This window comes from Haemorhous mexicanus, chromosome Z (genome assembly GCF_027477595.1).
Source record: "Haemorhous mexicanus isolate bHaeMex1 chromosome Z, bHaeMex1.pri, whole genome shotgun sequence".
Lineage (NCBI taxonomy): Eukaryota > Metazoa > Chordata > Aves > Passeriformes > Fringillidae > Haemorhous > Haemorhous mexicanus.
Window position 1 is genome coordinate 67,013,299 of NC_082381.1, and position 27,048 is coordinate 67,040,346.

The 27,048-nt window shown below is 36.3% G+C and overlaps 1 protein-coding gene across 1 annotated transcript in view; it reads left to right on the plus strand.

Annotated features, from left to right (window-relative positions):
• The window catches only part of JMY (junction mediating and regulatory protein, p53 cofactor), a 63,512-nt gene extending 39,698 nt beyond the window's left edge, over positions 1–23,814 (plus strand). The window contains exons 6-11 of the mRNA XM_059836667.1: positions 2,186–2,373; positions 8,875–8,961; positions 11,466–11,561; positions 12,779–13,325; positions 14,916–15,226; positions 18,448–23,814. Coding sequence (XP_059692650.1) covers positions 2,186–2,373; positions 8,875–8,961; positions 11,466–11,561; positions 12,779–13,325; positions 14,916–15,223 — 1,226 coding nt within the window. The 3' untranslated portion in view covers positions 15,224–15,226; positions 18,448–23,814. The remainder of the gene's footprint in view (positions 1–2,185; positions 2,374–8,874; positions 8,962–11,465; positions 11,562–12,778; positions 13,326–14,915; positions 15,227–18,447) is intronic.
• The last annotated feature ends 3,234 nt before the right edge of the window (positions 23,815–27,048 follow it).

Below are 27,048 nucleotides of genomic sequence, written 5' to 3' on the forward strand. Positions count from 1 at the left end.
CATCACCCTGTTCCTACCCTCATGGCAACAAAACAGTTGACCATTCTGTCTTCCTTGGCTATTTTAAGTTTGTAAGATACTGTTTAATAATAAGCCCAAAACCATCCCATAGGACAGAAAATGAAAAATACAGTTCCTAAACGTCTGAGAATTGTTCAACACATGAAATTACCTTCTCAGACTTATCTTAGGTGGATAGAACAATCAGTGTGAAAAATAATGTGATGTGCAAGTGACTTGTATGTTTGAGACTATATAACACCAAATCTGAATTCAAGCATCTAAAACATTTAGTGGTCTTTTAATATGTGTTGTTTCCTATGATGTCAAAAGAAAAGCATGGTCTGTTACACTTGCTTTTTGAAATGTGCTGATAGTAAAGCAAGAGACTTCGATTTTGCACATCTGTATGATTTGAAATTCGTGTGTGTAAGCCAAGTAGATGCTGTTGCTTCTCTCTAGTCTCTGACTGTAGTGGTTCTGCAGACATTGTTCAGAGAATTCTCAACTAATGTTTTGAGAGCATGGTTTGAATTGACTGCAGTTGGTTGTGACCTAGAGGAACATCTTGGCAAATTTGGTAAAGGATCTGAAATGGATAGAGTGATAATAGATTGTCATATTATGAGCAACACTAGTCATTAAGCAAATACCTGCATTGAAATTCAAACAGCATGACTTTATTACGTGGAATTTACAAGGCTTTTATCTTATTCCTATGAAGTATGAGTGCATTCTTGTCAAAATGGTTTTGTGATGGGTGAACTTTTATATTTCCAGTTTTAACTTTGCATGGAAGTCTTCTAAAGCAAAATTCAGGTGTAAATCCTCCCACTTTATAGCTATGATGAAATATAATTGTGAGCCGTGAGTCTTCTTCTTACTCAGTGGTATCTCAAAGGGAGTTCCAGGGACTTGACAGTTACATATTGATGAAGCTTTACAGAGTTTTTATTTTTTAAACTGAGTGCTGAAGGGACTATTTGTTATGTTTTATTAGCTTTTATTTTAAGGTGAATATCTTGCTGTGTTTTATTGTCTGGTCCTGCCAGGACTTCAGCTGAGGTGAAATGAGCATGGTAGTCAAAATTCTGGTTGCAGCAGAGACTGTACACACAAATAACATGGAGTGACAACTTCATGACAACAGCTTTTAAAATGAACTGTGTACTGAGGAAAATCCTTTGCCTGTCCCCAAATAATCAAGCAGCTGAAGCAGGAGAAATTACAGTCTTTCTGAAAGTAGTTGAAAAAGTTGAAATAAAGTTTGGTGTTACTGTGGAATAGACACTTGACAGACATGCTAGCTGCATCTGTCTGTTTCAGACAGCAGTAATGCATTTCCTTCTTACTGTATGACAAATATATCCTATTTTATATGCCAGTGGAATAAGAACAAGAGGTCTTTGCTGCTTCTTCATCCCAACGTCCTTCAAGGATTTATAATCACCACACTTTCCTTCTTGGCAAGAGATAAGAAGGCAGCATTTAAAGATGAGCTCAGTGTTATTCCAAATGCTTCACTCAGGAAGCTAAAAATCATGAGTGTTGATAAAACTATTAGTATTACCTCCTTTTCAGGCCTATAATGCTTTGAAGGATTGCCTTGAAGTTGCCCTCCCTCCCTCCCAGGAGCAGTGACTGGGACATCAAAAACCTGTGAAAGGATTTTTGGTGTCCTGTTGTCTGAGTCCCTTACATGAAATTACGAGTTGGTTGTAATAGAAGAATCTCATACTGAGGACTTCTGATATTCTTGTCTATTCTGAACTTCATGGTGAAGACCAGAGAAAATTGCTACACACCTTGGGTCCCTTGTGAGACCCAAAGACATGCATGGGCATTGTGTTCAAATTAGGCTAAACGTACATTTTAGCTGTACATTTAGAATTGCATTTGTGTTTTAATACTCTAAGCTTGGCTTAATAGCAGGCTGAGCTTCATTGGTATTAATTTCTGTTCCTCATAAAGACCTTAAAGCTGTACAGTGCCTTGCTGTGTAACGCTTTTCTTCTCACCTTTGATTTTTGGTAGTAGTCCTCTACCAAAGGACTGTGGCATTCTTCTGCATCATATCTTGCAAGTCAGTGGGAGGGTTGTTGGTGAGGAAAACAAAATGTTAATTATAAGTTGCAAACCATTGATTTTTTTTTTTTTTTTTTTATTGCTGACATCTCTAAAACAGAGAAAAGAGATGAAGTGGTGTATTATGACACTTACGAAAGTATGGAAGCCATGCTTGAAAAAGAGGATATGGCAACATCTGTACACTTGCAAAAAGAGGAGCTGCAAAAGTTACAACAAAAAATCCGCCAGCTGGAAGCAAGGCGTGGACGTATTTCAGCCAAGAAAGCCTACCTCAGAAATAAGAAGGTACTGTTTAATTACCTTTTTTTTTGATATAATTAACAAATTTAATAAAACTTCAAAAGGTTTCCTTGCGGATACAAATTTCCCAGAATTTTTGTGCATTACGTTCATTGTTTGTTAAAAGTTGTTTTGCAGAATATTAAATAAAATAGCATGTATTGTTATATTGATATATTTAAGATTCTGTTTACCTTTCTTCTAGCTGTAAAGGAACCTTCAATTACTTTGAATCAACAAATAAACTTATTTCTATTAACTAATCAGAATACTTTCATGCAGGGAGTCCATGCTAGAGTGAATGTTTTTATGGAGAACAGTTTTGTATATGTTTGCCAAAGAGAACTTTCAAATGTGTTTCTCACTAGTGAGTTCTATTTTCATTCTCTTACCATCCTTTTAAACTTATGTCATGTGTTGTTGATATTCTGTGTTTGGCAGATCTATAGGAAATACAGTCTATATTCTTAATTTGTAATTCTGGGTGTGCTATTTAGGTCAAAGTTTTGGGAGACCATTGTAATGCTTGTTAGAAAATTAGTTCCACCCCATACTATGTACTGTAAAACTATGCAGAAATGTCAGTTGGCAGGCCTCATTCTGGATTAGAATGAGTGATCGGTTTGGTTCTGTGTTCGCAGTCATGTCCTTTATGTGAAAATGACCCCTTCATATAAAGAGTTCTGGCAGATTGACAATAAACCCTTCAGGTTTTGCCTCCACTTCATAATTAATATATCTATTTCTATACCTAAATCTGAAGCATAACAGAGCAAATGAAAAGCTGTTGATACGTTTTATGTATTTTATTTTTTGTATTTTGTCAACCACTGCCTGGTTTCTAGTTAACCCAATATGGAGAAGACTGCAAATGAAATATTAGAAGAGAGGTCTCCTGTTAGCCAATTATGTAAAGTAGCTTGCTTTGTCATTGTGTTTGTTTTACATGAGTTTGTAAAGACAAAAGGTATCAGGAACATTGTTAGTATTTTAAGAGAATTTACCTGTTGTGTTACGCTAATTTAAACAGGCTATAGTATAATAAGATATTTTCTCCTGGATGTGAGAAGACACTGCTGGCACCTTCCAAAGTAGACAAACCTATTTAAAAAGGATAGCCTGTTTGCTGTTCTTTGCTTAACTTATTGGAGTTCACAGGTCAAGAAGAAACCCTGAAGCAGGAGTAGAGATTTTTTAGCATGCCCATATATCTGTATAATGAACTAGTCACCTTAAATGGCTCATTTGTTTCAGTATTATGCTATGGTAGAATATCTTTTTAAGCTGAAGGAGTTGGTTTTGGCTGTAGCAGTAGCAGGCATGCCTGGTTGTGCACTGTGACGAGATGCAGAGCTGTGTGTGGTAGTGTTGCTTTTCTGCATCTGCGTGCTGTAGTGTTGCATCTTCTCAACATTGTGCTGGGATAACTGTGGCTATACTGCTTTCAGGACCTGAGGTAATGTTTCTGTGTGGAACTTGGACATCACATTGCTCTCAGAACTAGTTCCAGCTCTCTTACCTGTGTCATTGCCCAGCATAGCATTCTCTGCAGTTGAATGCTGCAGGGAGATATTTAGCTTCTAAGAAAAATCACAGAGTAGAACAATGTGTGTTTAAACTTATAGGAGAAGATAAATTATCTTTATTTGAGCAAAAAGAAAGGCAGAATCTGTTGTGTGCCATTGTGTAGCACTTGCTGGCCAGAAAAGAATATGGCCATTTTTTAGCTTCTCTTCTTACTGCTGGATAACACAGAGTCCAGCTAAGCTTTCTGGCGATTACCTGAAAATCAAAGCTCATCGATTTGTCTCGTTTCTTTAAGCAATCTTTGCATTTTCAATGGCCTTTCTAGTGATACTGTAAAATGTTCATGAATGTTCTTTAAGGTGCCTGGTGTGAATGCTTGTATTTGTGGGGAAAAAAAAGGATTCTTGCTCTGAGGCGCTTGGAGGTTAAGTGAAGTAGGCAGAGCTGAGATACAGATGGGATACAAAACCAGACTGTAGATGGTGAGAATGAGGGCAGTGATGACTGAACACTATGTGAAGAAAAGTGACTTTTTGAGGGTGAATATGGAAAGTACATACTGTGTGGTAAATCTCCGTGTCTGTCTCAATTAAGAAACATTTGTTGTTGAACTGAGATGAGAGTGTACTTAATGCTTTTCAGATTGTGTTCCTGACTTCGCGTGTTTCAGCAAAGTATCTTAAAACAGACTTTTAAACTGGTGTTCTGTTTTGGATTGGGTTGGTCGGATTTTGGTGGTGGATGGGTGGGATTTTTCCTTCTTTTTTGGTTTTGGTTGTTTGTTTTTTTTTTTGTTTTTTTTTTTTAAAGCTTGTCAGTTCTGTCGGTGAAAACAAAAAACAGGCTATGCATTAAGTGGTGTATAGGACAGTCTTGTGATATGTTTAGAAATTGCAGTCCTGGCTCATTATCAAGATTTTGGCAACTGAAAATGCCCTTAGGAGAATGTCTCCTTTCTAGCAGTAGATTAAGGAAATCAGAATTAAGGAAACAATAAGAAATTTTTCTCCATCATCAGTTTTATTTTTTGGAAGAAGGTAAGTACATCATCCAGGTATTTGAAAATCTTTTCTGTAAAGGAGATAACACAGTGAAAGGAAATAAATTACTCTTTATAGATGCTTTGTAATTTAAATATAAACTTCAGTGACAATAGTCTCTATTTTGTTTTTCAGAACTTCTTTCCCTAATTTTACAGTGATGCATCAGTTTTTCAGTGATGTTTTCAAATAATCGTACCAAGCTTTTATTTAGAAACTTTTATTAGAGGTTTATTGCAAACATAATTCAGTCGTGACTCTAGAATAACTGAACTGGCATTTTAAAAATTCATGATTTTACTGAGTTTGATATTTTTCTACTGTACTACCATGAGTATAAACTCTTCATTTTCTTTTTTTAATACAAATCTCTTTGCATTTGTTAAACAGTAATTTCCTGATGTTCCTTTGTGTTGATGACAATGAGTTATTAAAAAATAAATTTTTAATAGCAGTTTAACTTTTTTTACCTTACTTCTAGAGAGCTAGCTGTAGATTTTTCATGCAGGCAGTTGCTATTGTTATGCCAGTCTACCCCCTGCTGGCTACACATTAGTATTAATTAAATTATCATATGGAACAAGCAGCTGATTTATTAGGGAGCTAGATTTATAGCACCGAGTCAAGGTGAAAAAAATAGTGTAGAAGGTATCTTGAAAACTCTGAAAAAACAGAGTTGTGATGAAATGAAGTTATTTTGCGCCCAGAAAGAGTATTCCTTATCACAAGCAGACTGGGAGAAGCAACTGGTTGGTGAAGCTGTTTGGGGTATATTCATAATGTGTGCTTTCATCTAGGAAACTTCCTTACATGCTTTTGTGTTCATTTAATAGGACACGTTTAGAATTTTGCAAGCCTACATTTTAAAGCACAGCCCATGCCAAAATAGGTGTTAGGAAGATGCACTGACAGCTGGCGTAGGATTATTGGTATTCTGTTATTAACTACTCTTACAACAGCAGCAGGATAAGAATGTAACTACACTGAATGCTTTTAGTAAAATATGGTTTCTGCACATGAAAAGCTAGCCTTTTAATTGGGATGTTTTTTAAGCTGAAAGCAAGACTCAGTGGAACTAGTTAGATATAATACTAATGCAGATCTCTTTTACATGTATTGCATATGACTAGTCTTAAACATTGTAGTTCATGCAGTGACAAAGGTTGAAATGGTCCCTCAGCTCTCCCTTTTTGTCTCTAATAGAAGTACGACTTGATACTGTGAAATCAGTCAGTTGATTAAAGGAAGAATGGGCATTACTTCTTTTTGCTTTCCCAGTTCCATACAGTTGATCATCTTATTTCTTGAGGCTCTTACTGGACATAATTTCACAGGGAGGTGCTAAACTCATCCCTGAAGGTGTTTGAGAAGTGTCTGGATTTGGTGCTGGATGATGGTTTAGTGGTAACAATGGCAATGCTGGGTGGACAGTTGGACTGAATGATCTTAAAGATCTTTTCCAAACTTGATGATTCTGTGATAATGTGCCTGCTTACCAGTGCTTAGAAGTAAGGACTACCTTGCATGTGTAAATAGGCTGTGTATTCCTGCTCACACACCCAATTATTATGTTTGGTTTTATTGTTTTGGTGTTTTTTGCCGGAGTTCATTGGTATAAATTGAACTTGTCATCTGCCATAATCATCCAGTTGGTTTTCTTATAGCTGACCTGTGGGTGTTTTTTATTTCATCCTTTATTTGAAGGCGCTTAATCTTGTCTACAAGTAGAACCTGCATTTGTTCCTCTGAAATTGCAACCTTTCCTTTTTTTCTTAAACCATTTCTGTAATTAGTTAAGATGATTCAGATTTCTAATCCTGTCCTGCAACATGTTTTCAGCCCCTCCTAATAGTTTTTATTATTTCATGTCAAAGAGATCTAATTACATTGAAGTAGGTTGTTTATTAAAACAAACTCAGCACCAAATACGTTTTTGTCAGGTTTGTCCTCTTTACATACTTAAAATATCTTTTGTTATTGCATTTAATCAGAAATGTTTAAATACTGATGCTAAAGTGAAAACATTACATAAAATTGTGCCTCCGAGCATCTGAGACATGTCAAAAAACCCAAACCATGCCTAACTTACATTTTCTTATTATTTTATAATATTTAAGATATAAATAGAGAATAAACTGTAACCTAGGTAGGAGTATTACAGAAAGTTGTTCAGATTTTCTGTTAGTATAATGTAGCTTGCTGTGTCTTTTGAAACACAGAGATTAAGTATTTTGTACTTTCTCAGCTACAAATTAAATTGATTGACTGTTCTAGGATTAATTCTTTTCACTAGGGGAAAAAACCTCCAGAAATAAATACAAAACCCAGCAGTGTTTGGCTGTGGACCTGTTAGAACAAGTCCAAAGTACGTCCACAAAGATGACCAGAGGGTTGCAGCACTTCTCCTATAATGACAGGCTGGGGTTGTTCAGCCTGGAGAAGAGAAGGCTATGGGGAGACCTCAGTACAGCCTTTCAGAACATAAAGGGAGTTTATTTATAAGAGGGAGAGTGCCTTTTGACGTGGACAGATATTTGACATGGACAAGAGGGAACAGCTTTAAACAAGGAGAGATTTTGATAACTGTTAGAAATTTCTTTCTCTGGGGGTGGTGAGCTGCTGACGCAGGTTGCCCTGAGAAGTTGTGGATGCCCCATCTGTGGAAATGTTCGAGGCCAGATTGGATGGGGCCCTGAGTACCCTGGTTTAGTGGAAATTCCCTGTCTGTTAAAAGGAGATTGGCACTAGATGACCTTCAAGATGTCTTCCCACCTAAGCCATTCTGTGATGTACCTCTGATGAAGGTGGGACAGTATTTGCACAGAAATCTTTGCTTTTGTCAGTTACTTGTATGCAGCAGCAACATTGATGGTTTTACTGTCCTATACAGGAACACTGGTACTGGTTACTTTTTTTATGTGATCAAAGCATGTCCACAGACAACTTGCAGAAGAACAGCTTTTTCTGCATTTTTAAGCATCCAAAATAGTGAGGTTTCCTTAATCCCTGCCCTCCTTTTTTTTTGCTTTACTCCATCAGCTCCCTGAAGCAATGCTTTCAATGGCAAAGCTCTTTTCTGAATCTACCTAGAAAGTCATACTGAATGATACTTGAGAACCCCATCAGCTCCATGCTCTGTCTGGAGTCTCCAAATTGCTAACATTGCGCGTTCTTGCACATCTGTGAGATTTGTTTATGACTGTGCATCTGACTTTGTTCTAGTTCTGTGTGGTGCCTGTACCAGGTCTGTTCCATTGCTTATACTGTCCAATTTCCTGGCCCTCAGTATCATCCAGTGAAGTTGTCTATCTACTTGAAGTTTGACTCTTTGACTGTTATCCTCTTGTGTTGTAACATGGCCCAGTTTTTTGCTTGTTTGGTTTTAACCTATTCTTATTTGCAGATGGTGTAACAATTCTTGTTTTAAACCAGATGTTAGAGATGTGAACTCAATGGTCATAAATGAACATGATGACTTGTAACAACTTTATTCCTGTCTGTGCTTGCGGAGAGTACATGGAAAAGATGAACTGACATCTGTAAATGGGAGGCTGTCTATTTGCATAAACAGAAATATGTAGTACATTCAAGAGTTAGTTATTTTCCATGGGTGCAAATACTTGGCACTAAACAAGGGTTATGAAGTGCTGACAGATTGGTGATTTTTGCTACTCTTATATTGGTCCTGTGGAACAGACTTTCCAAGCAGCTGTCACTTGGATCTACTCTTTTGAGAGTTAAAACTAATAGATTTTGGGGTTGTCTGGCTTGGGTTTTTTTTAGTTACAGTTCATTGTAAGTTAATGCATCCAATGTAAGTAATGCCTATGAAATAGGCTCTGCAGTTTCTATTTTTCTACCTGCTGTTTGCTGAATATGACATTATGTAAATCTGTATTTAAATTGCATACTTTATAGGTTGTGTTTTGTGTTGCTGCAGGAGATCTGTATTGCAAAGCATAATGAGAAGATCCAGCAGCGTCACCAGAGTGAGAAGGAGTACAAAATGCACCATACTGTTCAGCTGGTAAGTTTGACTTTTCTGTTGTTGACCTAAGCCTGTCATTAATAGTTTGCATTCCTCATTATACATTAATTAGGGGAGCATTCAGAGTGATACCTCTTTCAAAAGATGCTGTGTATCACTGACCTTTGCACCATGGATTTCTGTGTCATACTATGCTTCCAAGGGAGAGTATATAGTTGTGTTAGGAAAACATGGGAACCAAGCAAGTAGAACAGTTCTTTATGCTAGGTTGACATTTTGTGTGTTTTGTTATGTCATCATGTGCACATAGATGATTCTGAACATCTCTGAGTACCATGTCTGGTATGCTGATAGGAGTAAGGAAATCACACATATTTATTCTTGAATCTTAATAAGCTTGGTTACTACTTTTCTTCCTTCTACTAAAGCAATTACTGGAATTATGTTATATAAACTTGTAGTTCCAGATGGATGTTCCACGATTTTTTTCATAGTCTCGTTGCAGAGAATAGACCAGCTGGTCTCTCACACTGTACCAGGCTTATCTTAAAGAGTATTCAAATTTTGGACTAGGTCTTGGGAGCTGATATAGTATCAATATTTGATAAAGATCACTGACAAAGATGCATTGAAATCCAAGTCACTTTAATTCAAGCTTCAATTAGATTAGTGAAAGTGATTCTGTTTCATCCTTATACATTTTTAACATTGATATTTTTGCCCAGGAAGTCAGCTGCATAATTTATTTTATGGAAAGGCTACTTGTCAAAGGCAGTATGTATTGGAGTATTCTTTCAGGAATTGAAAAAAATAATTTTTTTTTTCATCAGTTCTTATAATAAGGCAGAGGAAGTTACTGTGTGGACTGTAGGCCATTTATCAGTCTTACAAATAAGACTTGACAAAGCCAAAGGACTTCCTTGTCTCTCAAGTACTGCAGAGCTTTATATTATGGAGTTGCCTGCTTGAATGATACAAAGAGCCTTATGGTAATTTTTTGTGTTTGTGTGGGGTTTTTCTGGTAAAAATGCGACTGGAAAATTCTAGCATGATGGTAAAATAGGTTTTAAATTACTAGATTTCATTAAGATTTTGAAAAGATAACTCTTAGAAAACTTTGGAAAAGGGGACTCCAAATTTGAAACCAAATCCAAGTAAGAATTGCAGTTTTACTGTTTTACTTAAAAGTGAAACAAAACCAAATACACAAGTCAGCCGAAACAAACAAAAAAAAAAGACCTTGATTTTGAGACTGCTTCAGGAAAAGTTTGATCTGAACGCATATGTAACGTTCAGCTACAGTGATAGAATTATTTTTCTTCCTTTCTTTATGTTTCTGTTCTAACTTCTTTGGCCATTGTTCTTATTTTCTTTTACTGCATGCTTCTCCTCTTCTTCACCTTTTTCTGTTTTCTGTCCTTACTATTTTTCAGACATAGTCTCATCTTTCTCTCCCTAATGCATCTATACTTCCTTCCTTCCAAATCACAGGAGTTGGCTTTTTGTGAAGGACACCAGACCACTAGCTGACTTTTGAAAATGGCAGGCAGACACTGCTTTTGTGGTGACTGAATGAGAATAAAAAGTTGACAAAAGTGATCAGAATTTTTGATTATGAAGATACGCTTTCAAAAGTAATGTCAAATGCTGTGAGTCATCTTAAGAATTAAAGCTGCTGGTTTTGCTCAGGGTTTTTGCTTTGTGGTCAGCTGTTACATCACTTTTCCTGATAGCTTCCGAACTTGCATGCAGTGAAATTCACCTTCCAGTAATTAGCTTCCATTTCCAGTAAATTTGACTGAGGAGTGAATGTTTGTTTCCAAGGTAGCAGCTCTTGCTGAAATTCTGTAAGAAGAAATGATTAGTAAAAGGAGATGTACCCAAAGGTATGTTTTCTGTAAGGTAAAATTGCTGTACAAGAAAAAACACAGCTGTACCAGGTGCAAGGAAGAGCTTCATACCTTTACTTAAGTGCAATTACGTAAAATCAAGCTGGATTAAGTAACAAAAGCTGGAGTAAATACAAACTTATATTTACTGTAGTAAATGTAAGTGTGAAAGCATTTACTTAATTCGCTCACTATGGGGTTCAAAACTTTGTGATGCTGAGTTCTGTGAATTCCTGTACTTTGAGAATACTAAAACAGCTTGTTTAAATGGACAGCCTTGCAATTTGGACTGTCATTTTGCAGTTGGAATGAGGGGGAAATGATACTGAGAGCTTTGCTCTCTGGCTAATTTATGTAATTTTAATTCACGGGGGCCTCTCTAAGTATAGCATTCTGTCACTTGTTATTTCTCATCTCTCAGAGTAACAAGTCTGCCTAGTGTTCCTGTTCAAGATTGAAACTTTTTTTTTGAGCTTTGCAGTACTTTGAGACAAAAAACGAAGAAATGTATACTATTTTTTAAGGGGAAGTCAAAGGCCAAATTTTGAGGTTATGTTTATTTGAGAAGTATCATTTAGAAGAAGAGTTTTTTCCTAGTGAAGCCAAATAGAGCCCTAGATGTAATATTTACATGGTTTCCTTATATTTTTTCAGAAACGAGATCAATTGCAAGATGAAGAGGAAAGAAAGAGCTCCTGGGTTAGTCAGGAACGACAGAAAACGCTGGACAGACTTCGTACATTTAAGCAGGTACCAGAAGAATAGTTGTTCTTTTCTGGCCGTTTTCTTTCCCAAAGAAGTTCTCACTCATTCCAGTAATAGCATTCACTTTCCTATTAGTTATTCTCTTTGGTTGTATCATTAACTGGTCTTTGGAAAATTCACAACAAAATATGGCATTGGTGGTAACAGATTCCTCTAACTGTTGCATTCCCAGTGCCATAATAAGTTTCTGTCTACTTTTACACCTATACCTTGTGACAAGACACTTGGCAAATATTCTTGAGAAGTATAATCTAAACAGGACTTCCCACAAAGAGCATTGTCATCTGACATGGCCCGCTACCTGCTCCTTCTTATTACAATGAAAGCATCAGAAAGTGCATACAAGGTGGAATGAAGGGGAAGGAATAAGGAATAAGGGCTGAAAGTGAAAGAAAACAGAGACTGTATTAATTGGTGTAGACTTTTTGTTGTATACATTAAAATAATAAAGGTATGAGAAGTTTCTTTGCTGGAAAGTTGTCTTCTTCTGCAGTATTTCAGCAGTATATTCATGTCCTTATTGTTTGCAAGGCTCCTGAATTCTGTAACTTCTGTAAATTGAAGCAAATTTACTTTTGTTAACCAGCAACTGTTCATGAGCTGACTTTTTCTATTAACTTACTAAGACTTTAGGCTATTGCTTTAGGCCTTTCACAGTTGTGCAAAAAGTATTACACCTGTCTTTCAGAAGCAGCTGAATTTTTTGCTTTAAATGGGCTATGGATGAAACTAATATGAAAAGACTGATAATGAGGCAGCAAATTTAGTAAGTAAATTAGGGCTGAAAATATCTGATGTTCTTAATATATACCTTTTAAAACAGTTTGATTCACATATAAGGCCAGTGTATTAAGTCAGGACTGGTCTGCACTTGCGGAGGGAGCCATTGACCAGGTTTAGAAGAGGAAAGCAATAGGGAATTTTGAATTTTAGTTTCCAATAAAAAAAGTTTTGAATGTGTAATCCAATCCTTAGTAAAATCGTAATTCTAATCTATGTATTTCACTGAGTAGACTAATAAAATTGTGGCTTAAATAAGAAAAAAATTATGAATAATTTTTTGCATAAAGCTGGGGATATATTTGCTTTGTTTTTACATACAGAGCAAAATAAAAATTGTTTTTCAGAAATGACAGGTACGTAAAATCTAAAATAGTCCATTGCAAGTGCTTACGTTATTGTCAATACCTTATTCACTTTAGCGGTACCCTGGGCAAGTAATACTTAAATCGACCAGACTACGGCTGGCTCATGCAAGAAGAAAATGTGCAGCCAGCTCAGTGCCCTCTGTCGAGCAGCCTCAATCTTTGCCAGCAACCATACAAATCCAAGAGAAGAGTGAGGAGGTGGAATTGGAAAAAGCAGTTCAGCCTTTGCAAGTGCAGGAATCCACAAGCCTAAAACAACTTCAGGATGTCTCTCTGCCTCCTAATGGTGTTACCTCTGAACTGCCCCATGTTAGCACTTCTCCAGTCACCAATGAGCAGCTTCAGCCAGAGACTGCAACTGGAGTACAGCTTCCACCCCCTTTGCCTCCTCCACCTCCACCTCCACCTTTGCCCTCCAAGGAAGATGCCACCAAATCCTTAGAGAAAAGTGACAGCTTTGTTAAACGTCAGAGTGTGGAGAAGGGAGTCCAGCACTCTTCTGGTGTCCCACCAGCACATCTGTTCGATAGCAGTCAGCTAGTCAGTGCCAAGAAGAAGCTTAAGAAGACTGGTGATCTAGAGGGTTTACAGAGGAGGAGAGGTAATGTTTTAACTTCTGCATATTGAATTTAAAATTTTTTGTTATTAATTTAAAAATTGCAGTTCATATCAGTTCATCTTTTGCTGATATGTAGGAAAGTGCATGGTGTGATTAATTTATTACTAATGGGAAAGTTGTTAAATCCTTTTTAGCTGAGAGATGCTGGCAGCTCGAACACTAGGGCTTTTACAACAGCATGGCGTACTTGTTCAGTGGGAAAACACTTGTGAAATTGAATCTACGTTATCCCATGTTAGACTAAATAGAAAATGGACCTAAATGCTGTTGTAAAGAATATTTGTGTCTACTTACTGCCTGTAAATATTCTATGTTTCACTTGAGGATGCAGTGTTCTATTTAATAACTCAATAACAATAATTTTTATGTAGTCCTATTGTTTATTTTGTTGGCTCGCATTTTATCTTGCATTTTTTTGTAAAGAACCTGTTGTGTGTGCAGTTTTATATGCATCATAATATGACAAATATAAATTCAAATCAATTATCCTGCTTAAGAATATTGTTAATGTCTGCAGCATCACTACCTGCTGCTCCATATCCCCAGAGATGTTCCAAGTTTCTGAGTGGCTTCAGAAGTTTGTCTCTTTATGACAGACAGGGGCATTACAATCCGTCCTTCCTCTTTCAAATGTGCAATACTGTATTCTTTTATATTTCTCTTCTCATTGTGTTTTTTCTGTCTAGGCCTTTAGTGGGATGGACAAAGCTTATTCCTAAATGCAAAACAGGTTTTAAAAAACTTACCGTACAATGTACAAAAAAGAACCTGGAGATAGATATGTATTGATAGAGAGGTGCTGCACAAATTACATGCTAGTGTATGCAAGTGTTTAAACTTTATTATACTTTATTCTAAAGCATTCTCTGGGATGGAGATATTTCCCACTTGTGGCTCTTACAAGAGCAAAAGCCTAATTTTTATTTTTGCAGAAAACTAGTTTCAAAATTAGTGATAAAGGAAGAATTTGTCAGAACTATCTCTGACTTCTTTGTTTTCATTAATTATTAAAGAAGACAATTTTTATAACTGTGCTGGGACTAGATGCTAACAAATACATGAACCCAGAGAAGTAGGAAAATGCATGCTCTTGCGAATGACTATATTGCTGCTTCCCTGGCTTGTGGAAATAGTCATGCAATAGGTAAAATTAGGCTAAAAATGCGGGTGGTAAGAATTCATTCCACAGTCCAGTATGTAAGACATGTACTCATTACCTGAGTTCTAAAGTAAAAAAAGATGATGCAGTAAACACTTTCGTTATGTTTAAATCCTTGCAGTTTATTTGACTTTCCTGACTACAAACAGAAAAGCCACATTGTTCAGAAAGTTTTTCTTCCTGATAGGAAGTTAAGTGGTTACAAAAATTACAATTATCTGTATAAACCAGCTTTGACCTGGTAATAAGGAAGATTATTTAGAAGCTAAAACAGTATTGGAGGTACTATTATACTTACAGTATGGGACTATCATATTAATAGTATGCAGGCACTTTTTGGTCAGTAGGAAATAAAAATTAAAACTGATAAAATTTTGTGAAAATAATACTGAAGGTCTTTTGATTTGCTGCAGTGAGTTCCCCAATGGATGAAGTGCTGGCTTCCTTGAAACGAGGCAGCTTTCACTTAAGAAAAGTTGAGCAGAGAAGTCTCCCTCCTTTTCCTGATGAAGATGATAGCAATAACATCTTGGCACAGATCAGGAAAGGCGTGAAACTGAAGAAAGTACAGAAAGATGTTTTGAGAGAATCCTTTACAATTCTGCCTGATACTGACCCTCTGACAAGGAGCATCCATGAAGCATTGCGAAGGATTAAGGAAGCATCACCTGAGTCAGAGGATGAAGAGGAGAGTTTACCTTGCACAGACTGGGAAAACTAACCTGTAATTAAGCCACATTTAAAGATAATATTTCTGCAACAGTTTTTTATAACAGTAGCAGCTAAGGCTCAGGTTGTGCATTCTAGGAGACTTAGAAGGAATGTGACTAAACTGTCTGACATCCATTGTGATAAAAAATGCACGTATGAATTGAGTATCACTGACTTTTCAAAGAATTTAAGGTTTATAATAAGGAAAACCTCTTTTCAGACAGTATGTTAGCCTTTTACTGTTCCAGTACTTCTGCTGAATATTGACAGGGTGACTGCAGAAAAAAAGCTCTATTTTATTTTAGTAAATTTGAAGGGACGGTTCCCAGTTTACCTAAAAAGTTTAAAAAGCAGCACAATCAGTCTGGGACACACCTTATACTTACTTTCTAATTATTTCTAGCCTTGTAAAAATTGGATATGTCTTATTTCAGACAGAGTAACTTCTAAGTGAATGGCAGTTAGGTTTGAATGCTGAACACATCGAAATCTCATGGGTCACCTTGAATGGCTGACTTGTTATGGCTAGGTTTCAGTCTCTAAAATCTCTGACTTAATTGAATTTCCAGGCTATAAACAGTAAATATACAATTTATACTTCTGCTAGTCATATGAATTCCATGAACTTGCAATAATACTAAGCAACAGTGCCTGAAGGTACAGATATCAGACTTCAGCAGATGCAATTAATGATTTCAGAACAAACCAAAAACTGGCAAGAGATCAGTTTTCAAAATAATTGCTGCATCAGTAGCACAAAGTTATCTCTGACCGCAGCAGCAGCATAGGGTGCTTCTCTGTGGTGGCTCTCTCATGTTATACATTAAGGAACTTGAGTGTCAATGAAGGTTCCCACTAAACCTAAAATCTGAGCAACCAGAGGCATGACAATCTGTAAAAAAATTTAAAATCTGTTTAGAAGGGATATTTAAACAGAATGGAAGACAAATATTTGTAATCCTTGCAACATAGTTAGCAGTAGAAAGAAGATAACCTTTTTGAATGTTCACAATCCAGCATTTCTACTCTGGTTAGTTGTTACCATAGCTGGTGAGTGACTGTTGGCAAGGTACTAAAACTGTTTAAAAACTGGTTCTGATTTGGCACATGATCTGCTGAATGTTCTTACGATTATGAAATACTGTCTCAATCTGTTGGCTTGGTGTGGTATTTTCAAATTATAACATTATAATTTTTGATAAGGAAAATAAATGCTGCATTCAATTCCTCAGGAACTAGCCATTGGCCACCCTAATGATTTCACACTGTTTAATTATGGCTTGCTCCTAGCAGTACTAAATGTACTGCTAGTTTTGGCGTTGAAGCTCCAGGAGTGGAGATGTGCTTAACTCTTGCTGAAACTCCAAGTGAAAATAATTTTGCTTTCATGTAACTTCTTTCTATCCTTGCATATTGAAAACTCCCACTACCACAGTTCTTCAGAAATCAAGTGACAGCTATAAGAAAAGACATGTCTTGGAGCTAACTTGGCTTTCTTAGTGCAGTTGCAGTTAGACTGCAATCTAATTTCCTAGATAACAGATCAAATTTAAACTTTGTGATTTGACTTTGATTTTAGTAAATCTGTTTGACTGTTTAGGATTTTGTTTGCATTTTTTTGGCAAGATACAAAGAAATTTTCCAAGACTGACTTAATTTTTTAAAAAATCAAATTGGTTGACCTCCTAAGCATTTTACATTGGAAGTGCATCTTAGAAATATTCTGAGGTCATTGCCACACAGTGTAAGTATATGTTTTTCTCTGCTATTTGCAGCCCCATAAAAGGAGTTCAGAATGCAGGCTGAAAATAACTGCCATGTGGTCCCTAGTTGTTGTGTCCTTTTTTACCAGTCTAAATCCTGCTGAAGTCATGTGAAATCATTTGGACCTAAAAGCAGGATTCAGTGTCGGTTCAGTGTCAGGAGTATGTGCTCCTTGTTCTTTACATATCTGGGATATACTTTCTCTTACCAATATAATTTTTATTACAGAAACAACCGTGTTAGGTGTTGTTTTAGGTGAGGTTATTTAACACATAATAGTTTAGATTGAAAAATGGTTGTAAAGAATAGCTCAGAAAATAGCTCAGAAATAGCAGAGATTGAGACAAAGCCCTTGAAAAACTCAAAAAATACTTTTCATATAGAGGAGCATACTTGCTTGAAGATACAGACTGGTTTACTAGCATTCATCATACAAGAGTGAAATAATGAAAACCTGTTGTAGAAATAGCAGGCTAGTATTTTTTACTGTAAGGTCATCCACTTAATGTCATGCTTTAAGACTGACCTAGTTTTTAACTTGTAAGTGCTATACATGGCAAAACAGTAGCATAGAGATTTTAGGTTGAAAACATGTTTACTGAAGTGTGTTGGCACACATTTTATATGAATAATGCTTAATTATACCTATCTCTGTATAGGCTAAGTGTAATGCAGATATTTGCCTTACAAAAGGGAGGCTAAATCTGATACAGTGATGTATATTTATTAAGTACCAGAAAGTTTCTTGATATATGCGAAGTGAGTATTAGCAGTGCTCAGTGAAGTGGTTTCATTAATTATTGAAGTTTGACGACAAAAGTAATAGTAACTAATTCTTACAGGAGATTAGTAATTTCTTGTATTTCCTGTTCTGTGAGTTAACTTCTACATAAAGTTATGACTAACCTTTTTAAGAGCAGTTCTTTCCAGACACTCTGAAACGTGTAATAGGATACTGAGGCATTCTGTATACTGAAGTAGCTGAGTGAGCAGTATAAATGTGTAGTAGCTTCTGTGTGAAAAATCTGAGAGATTACTGGTTATGAAAGCAGACTGGGAATATCTGCCTATGATACATAGTAGTGCACCATAGTACACTAAGAGTACTGTAAGTAATGCAGAACCTGAGTTCCTGTCAGTGGTGGACGAAGTAACAGATAACAAGGGAGCTTTTGTTTTCTGTAGTCTCCTAATCCAGTATTTTGGGCCTCTTCAAACTAATCTGTGTTAACTGCCAGTAATACCAGAAGGCAAAAAAAAGTCCTGGTCATATGTGTGTTCTGGCTCCAGAGTCACTGTGTCATTACCCTGGGAGCAAAGAGAACCTTTGCTCAGTATATTGCACTGCTCAGTATATTGCACTGCTCAGTATATTGCATGTTAGAATTGCCTAATATGTTGAGAATATCAGAGAATATTTGTACAGCCGTTTAGCTTTTCAGATATTCCTTTTTCTTTCTTCCCAAACAGGTGCTTGACAGCCACCAACGTGCGAAAAGAAACCCCAGTTGAAGATTACTTTTCTTCTGCATTTCTGAGAATTCAGAGCCAGCAGTTATGACCATCAATTCCACAGGAGGCTTTCTTTGGCAAAGAAATAGTCTTTCTTTGGCAAATTACTCAGTACTTGGAAAAAAATGTCCTGAAATGTAAATTTCAGGTCACTTTTTTCTTTATTTGTTCAAACAAATTCTGGTTTGGGCACAAAGCTAAGTTGTTAAGACATGCATTTTATACTATCAAGAATGCCCAATTCTTAAGCACTTTTTATATTTGCGTTAGTAATGTATGGCCAGTTAAGTGAGGGGCCCATTTTGAGTTGGGAGACTACTTGCTGTTAGAGTAACTTTGGAGTTCTAAACCAGCTGTAAAATGGCCCCTTCACTGCACTGAATATCTCATGTGCTTGAAAATTCAACGAAATGGCTCCCTGCAGAGAAGCTTGCTGTGTAGCAGTCTGATATTCCAGAAAGAGAATTCCTAGTTGCACTACAGTAGCTGAAATTCAGTAACATGCAACTAAGACTTTTTTTCTTCTTAGCTTGAAGAAGCATATATCAGTATGAAAAGCAACAAGTGACCACAGCACAATGAGAATTAAGAGTTGAATTCAGTACATATTCAAGAATGTGTTTGTTTCCATCATGATATATTTAGCAAGACATACTGCAGCACCTTTTTAGAAGGTCATGTTTAGTCTGACATCTTTTTAAAGTAGACATTTTCATGCTTTTTAAAAATATTTAGCTATGCTGAACCAAGTTAGTTATACTTTTATCATTTGTTATAAAAAGCAATATTTTGTAATTTCATACTTAAAAATATTTTTCTCTTTTGGTTTAAAATGGCTTTTGATTAGTCTAAGCAGCCTTCTTTTAAAAAAAGCTCAAAGCACTTAAGCATTCTGATAATTGAGTTGTGAAAATCATGGTATTCTTGCTGGTTTTCATTATTCCCTTTAGTGGCTGCGAAAGTGTTTGTATTTCCTACCCAAAAGCCTACTGGCTGAAAAAAACTTTCTTTTGATTCTGACTGTTTTATTTTTAAAGGAGAGTTACAACTTCCTCTGCAATGAATACTTAGGAGTAGTCCTAAACCTCATGACTAATGGCTGCAGGCAGCTACTCTTACGATACCACAGTACCAAGAGGTATGTCAATACAGAGATACAAGTAGCCTTGTACCACCTAAAAACCTCATGTGGTATTAAAAATCAGCCCATTACACTTCTAGGAAAGCTGAATTTCCACTAGCATTTTGTTTTTACTAGTGTAACATACACTGTGTTTGAGACATACACAGTCCCTGTCCTTTGTGTTGTGTGGTCCATTCACTGTTCCTCTTATGACAGATAAACTACTTTATGGGGATCTGGGTTCTTTTAAGTGGAGTTACTCATTGCTGCTGTCGTGTAATGGAACACGTACTGTGTTAACATTTATAACAGGGGATTTCACGTCTTGCCGTTTACTTACAGAGAGAGGAGCAGGAGACCTTACCTTAGCAATAGGCTGTGTAATCGAAAGGAACCTCAGCTCTGGGACCCTTCAGTCTATTGAAGATGTTTTGCTGTGGCTGTCCAAAAATTAAAGCTCTGTCAAACATCTCGGGAGGATTTTCTTAACCATGTTGCCTTACTTATAAAGTTAGTGAACATTAATTTTCAAAGCACCTGCGAGCAGCGTTACTGTAGAATTGTATAGATTTTCCTGTGTTAGTTGCTAGGTCTCTATTTTTCAGCTGTGTGAAACACCTGATACTGACTTTCCACAGGCCTAAAACTACATGATGCTTTTTTCTTAAACTTATTCTCTGAATTCTGTGTTACATGGTATGGTTGCGAGCTGTCTGATGCTGTGTTCATGCAGCAATTAGCAGCATTTTCAAGGTTCATCATAGTCATTTGACACTGCCTATACCATCAGCTGTTTTGTTTTACATTTGTTTGTACTTTCAGTCACACCACACATTAAAACCAAGGTAATCAAATAAATTTTTGGCTGTAGCACAAAACAGAACTTTGATGTAGAATGGTAATACACATTATACATTTCATCTGAAACTTAGTGCTAAATTAAACAAGCAACTTTTATGTTCATTTTTTCCTATTTTCCAGCCTGCGGTTTCATTCCTTAGAGTATGCATACAGAACACTAGCAAAATTTCAAGCCGAGGAAAAATAGTGTAATTTTAAAGTATTTGTGCAGTGGTTTCCTTGCACAACACGTTTGTCTGCTGTTTACACTGTGTTGTTATCTAAATAGCTCCATGCTGTACTGTACTACAGTTTTCAGATGTTTGCCATGTGATCTGTCATCTTTGCCTTGAAAAATGTGTGCATGATTGATGAAAATTACTCTTCTTAATCTGTTTCATATTTAGCTGAAATCTTAGATTTCTGTAGTAGCTTAGTCTCAATAGAAATGGAGTTCTCATGAGCATGTATTTTATGGGCACACAAAAAGTAGTTGTTATGCTGAGCATAGCAGTATGTATCAGTTCAAAACTGCCATCTTCTATGTGGAAAATGAATGGATTTTTTTTTTCCCATATGCTGCTCAAAAAAAAAAAAAATCCTGAATTTAAATCTCCATGAGTCACTAGATGTCACAATTTCACGTAATTTTCACTTCAATATAAAAATTGTGCATATGTAGTGTACACAGGCTAATGCATAAAAAGGTACCATCCTCTGCCACGTGAAATTTTCCAGTGGGATGGCTACTGCAGAAGAAGGGGAAAGCTTAGTATATTTACAAGAAACCTAGAGAAATTATGACAGTCCTGCGTTGAGGTCAGTTCCTCCATAGCTGAGAAAAGCTGTAATGATTGTGTTGGTCCATGAGAAATCTTGGCAAGCATCACTAAGGAAAAACACGTAAACATGCGCAAGGAAAAAGAGCCTCCATAAATAGACCTGCCTATTGATATTTTTCATTTTATTGTTGTGGCTGCATTGTTCTGTTGCTAGTTATTTAAGTAGTTTATCAACTTTTTGGCTTTTTTCTATTTTTAGAAACTTACTTCTTTTTTCAAATTAAAAGTTTTACTATGGTATAACTGATACAGTGAAGTAAAGATTTGGGATGAATAATGTTTATTGTACAAATGCTTATGTAAGGACTGGAAAAACCTTTTATGAATGGGAACAAGAAACTAAATACTCAGTTTCTGCTAAAATAACCAAAATGTGAGGTAAACAGCAATAGTCTTGTTCAGAAATTGAATTTGTATGAACAAGAATTTCATGTTCTAATTCACGGAGGTTCCAGATCCTTTACAAATGACCAATAGTCTTACTCACTTTACTGTATTTTCATGTAAGTTATCTGTCTAGGGTAGATGAAGGCTTTTTTTTTTTATTCTTTTCAAACATCACTTCTAAGTTTTGCCTAGTTTTGTTTGTTTTTTTTTTTTTTTAATCTGACAGTCTGCATTCTACACCAGACATTTGTAAAATAAATTAGTATGATTATATATTGTGTACTTTTGTGACTGAACTGGGGATAGAACTCAACATACTTCACTACATTATTTGTAAAGAATCATTTGGAGTATAAGCACTATATTCTGTACTGTTTAATAATAAAGTAATGATAGATGCATTATTGAAGATGCAACTTATTGAGAAGAGGAGACAGAAACATTTTTGGTTAATGTTACCCTTATTCCATTTGTTGCACTGAATTTCAGGAGTGTAATTTGTAAATCAAGTTTGCTCATGCGTGTAATCAGATTTTATTTTCATTGTAATGCTTATGTAATTAAATTACCTGGATGTATTTCTGGTAATGATTTCATAAGCATGGACAATATGTTGTTGATGTTTCACACTACAGAATTAATGTTAAGAACAAGCAAAGCTTCTTGCAAAGAAAAGGAGTAACAGAAGCACCTTACTGGGAGAGCATGTTGCATGATTTCAGTTCTCTTGGAGCTGACAGACAGTAGGTCATCCTAAACTTGACTGCAAATTGCTCTTTGGTGTAATAATCACATCAACATACTGCTATCAATGCTATCAACACAATGGCTATTTTTAACCTATAAATATACTGTAATTTAAGTTTTCCTACAAAGTGAATTTATATTTAATTGCTGCCTAATACTTAGAATTTTTAGGAGGGTTGAGGGAGGGCGGGCAGGCATGCCAGTATATTTGTGGGAGGGGCTGTTGCATATATGGGTCTTTGTACTTCCCTTTCAGTTTGACTATTAATCCAAAACTCACAGCTCTGGCTTTGGTGAATCTGCAACCTGACATTTATGTATTTTTATTGTGATTCAGGTCTTCTATATTCTGTGGCTCAGAGCTTCAGAATTTGACAGAAAAGGTCATGTTTCCATTCCCAAATGTGAATGCTCTGTACCTCTAATATGGAAAATGACCACGCAATGAATTTTATTCTGCTGAGTTTTTAATATTAATGTATAGAGCATTATCTAAAGCTCATTGACCAGTAGTGTGTCCATTGAAAACAAGTAGAAAGGATAAAGACCATTTTGGTGCATGTAGTCCAAACTCTGCAGAGACTTTATTCCAGAGACTGTCACCTATCCAGGAATTAATTTGCCATAAAATGGCTTGATTTTTCAGAGTATAAACATAGTTTTGACTTCTGAATTGGTAAATAGGTATTGGGCATTGGGGATATTCACTTAACATCTTCCAGCGTGTTGTTGCTGTTGCTGTATGTTTTGAATTTCTTTTTATGTGTATACAAGCGCATCATCATGAAAGGAAAGCTAAAGAAACACAGATGGCTACAAGTTGTCTTAATGAATGAAGCCAATGAAGCTTAAGGAAACTAACTTCTTTGTTAAGCCTGTAGAATAAATAAGAAATAATGAAAACAAATTTTCCATTCACTAGCTTTGTGCAATATTATCATTAGACTAAGACACTACTAGCACATTGTGCTTGGCTTTAAGAAAGTTCTTTAATTCCATTATATTCAAAAGGACATATTAAATGCATATTTTATTGTAAACAACTCTGCAAATTTACTATGCCTGAAAATGCTCAAAGTTATTAAGTATTAAGCACAAGTATGTTTAAAAAAAAGTTTAATAACTAAACAAAGATTTCTAGCAATACCTAGAAACTAAAAAAAGTTTTAATTGTCTGCTTCTGGGTCTTTTTTCTTTAGTGCAGCTTTTCTGCAGTGCAAGTTTATTGCTGTGTATTTCATGGGGTTTTATTACCATGATTCAGAAATTTAAACCTGTACGCAAAGTACTGCATTCACCTTATTGTACATGCGATGTAACATCATACTCACAGTTTTGGTGCTTTAAAATTATTCCTCTTTTCTTTATTAAAGGCTATTTATTTGATCACTGTCTTGGTTTTAACTTTGATTATGTACTGGCATTTAAAAAATACTTTTGGTACTGTTTGGTTCCCACAAAAAACTATTTCAGATTTAATTCATTTCAGTTCCCATTGGTATTCTTACAATTCCTCAAATTCTCTGTCATGGTTTAATGGTAGGTGGTTGTACCTAAGCTATGTTTTAGCATGGAATATTTGTATTTAGGTAACATCCTTGTAAATGAAGCCACATGAACGATTTAAGTGTTACAGAAGAACTTTACTCCTAAATGATGCTGGGTAGTTGTGCATAATTACAAATCACACCCACTTTCCATCTCTTGATCAAAAGACAGAAACACTATCAAAAAGGGTGAAAGTTTAAATACAGAAATATTAAGCACCCTTATTTACACCTACCATGTCCCTGACTGGAGTTCCTAGGTGTCTGTGGGCAAGTTCTTCCTTTTATTGCTCTAGCCATTTTGTGTTATTATTTATGTAGCCCTAAATCTTGCAAAAAAAGGTATCTTTATATTGTATCTCTCTTCCCTTTCTGTGTTTTTGGTGCAGTGCAGGTAGGTTCTGTTCCTAGCTGGTTCCTTAACATAAGGAAACGAAAAAACAGTGTATTTCTGGAACAGGAGCTTTTTAGTGCCATTACAATCCTGAGAAAACAAGAAAAAAGGACATTTCAAAGAGCAACATGAAACCAACTTTGTATTTGCAGTGCAAATCTACATTGCAACATGTCTTGTACAAAATTCAAAGCTGTCTGGCTTTGGTTTCCTAGTGGTGTTTTTCATGCCAGGTAATAATGACTCTTAATTTTGGGTTATGGCAGAACATGTAGAACAAGGAGGGAATGTGTTTTGAAATAATCAGTTCTTTGATCGTTACTGACTTAAGAGAGATGAGTTATATTTGTGTCTGAGGTCTGTTCCTAAAGCTCTGGCAGTGTGTGACCTTGATGTGGGTGCCTGCACAGGTTTTGCTCTGCAGGACAAACTGATGCTCCATCAGCTGGTTCTGCTTGGCATTGGCTTCAGTAGATAAGTTGATTTTCTTTTATAACTCTCTACACTATCCATCCATACAGGTTGGAAATTAATTTAGTGCATGTATCAGGATTGCAGATGAGTCAATATTACCTGTAGGCAGACTTAAAAGGCAGTGACATGCCATGCAAAATACGGCCTCTTGTTTGTACAACACAGAAGATGAAAGACCATATTTTTTTTTTTTTTCCCCTGCTTGTTACATGTCAGATGTGAATTGAAGGTAAATTGTAAATTAATACTCAGTGGGCCACAGTGCCTCTGAAATAGGGGAACTACTGATACATGCAGGGTTTGTCTCTGTTCACCTCCTAATACTCAACAGAGGCAGTAGGTACAAGGGAAAGAAGTAAAAATGGAAGGTGTGTTTTGCAGATGTTTTTTTCCAAAACCTATGAACTGTTGCTTTTCTCAGCAGTTCTTACTGCTGTTTCCCATCATTGGGAGAAGCCCGTTTTATAGGCTTCATTCTTCCTGCAATTGGAGGAGCTTAGAGGAATCCTGGACTGCCACAGTATCTCTGAATCTTGTGATCAGCAAGCCATCAGCATGTCACTGTCACCACTGCAGCTGGGGCTTTATGCTCAAGACACAGATCACTATCTAAATCTACCATTACAGAGTTGTGCCACTGTGTTTTTACCGTTTGTAAAGGAAGGTTATAATGTCCATAAAATTGATAAAATGGTGTCCTAAGCCTTAGATGTACCATGTCAGCCATTTAACTGTTAGAGGCATCACTTTGCTTACACAAACTGCCCTTCAGCAGAAAACCATCCCAGAGGTGTTCCCAAGAAGCTGCAGCATCATCACTGTGTAACCTACCTTGCCCACAGAAGTGCTGCAAGTCTCTGTCCCTATCGCTATCCTGCAGAACTGATCCCACAGAGAAGCATTTCTGCCCTTTCCCCCTTTGCAGCAAGATTCTCATTCTCTAATTACTTTCTCTAAACTTTATGCAGATCTTTACCACAGTCATTCTCACTGTCCAGATTTTCATCAGCTCAAGAACAGCACATCTCCCTTGAACTGTTGCCTCCACAGGAAGCGCTGGTGGATAAAAACAGGCACAGATTACTCTCTGCTGTTAAAGCTGCTGCCTGTGTTGTTGCTGGGGTTTGCTTATCATTAATCAACCAAAACTTGGGGGGAAAAAGAACCTAAACAAAAACAAAAGTTATATTCACATTCACACTGTATCTGCTGTCTTACCCCTTTTTCCTATTGTAGTTTTGTGCTGTTTGTGGGATGTTTGTTGGAGATACTTGTGCCACAGGCAAATCATCTGTATTGCTTTCTTGTCACTCCCCTCATCATGGAATGCAGCAGCCTTCTTGACTTCTCTGAGACGTCTCACTATAACCCACATAGCTTACATAAGACTAAGCACATTCACAGTCTTTCAAACATAAGTCACTGTTTACTTCATTCTTTCATCTTAACAACTTTTCTAATTAGCATCACATTCCCTCTGTACATTACTGTTTAAAAGTCAGGAATAAGGAAGATTTAAGAATCATGCAATTCATACAAAGCACTTATATTAACTATACTTTTTCTTCCTCAGTACTTTATTTTAATCCCATTCAATTTCAGTAAGAGTGTAACTGTGTTCTTAGCATACAAAATCATCAGTGCATGCTCAAACTGCCATGCATGTTAAAAGCACAATTTAAACACCAGTAACAGACATTTATGAATCAACTTCTTTCGAAGCACCATAAAAGGATGGCCATCCCCCCCCCCCCATTTTACTTGGCTGTGAGTAAAATGACTGTTGGAATAGATAAAATCCTGTGAAAACGATTTGACAGAAACCACTGCACCCTGCTCTTGGTTTCCAATTACATGTTAAAAAAAAAAGTCTTAAATTGGCATTATAAAATAATGTTTATAGTATCAAAAAATAAAGAAAAAGCACATATCCTATACTTCTGATGATGGTGTACATATATTTTTGTCATGGTTTCCTAAAGATTTCTGCTGCTGAAAAGTCTTCTCTTAATCGCAGAGTAAGTTGAAACATAAGGTTTGTTCTCCTGCCCAGCACCACTGTAGTAGGAAATTTATTTCCCCCACTTTACAGCAGTGTTTTATGTGTCCCTGACACACCCATACCTTGCTCTGTCTGTCAGCTCTAAGTCAAACTGTGCTCAGGGAGTCAGGCTGTTGGTTTTTGTGAGGTCTGACCATTCATGG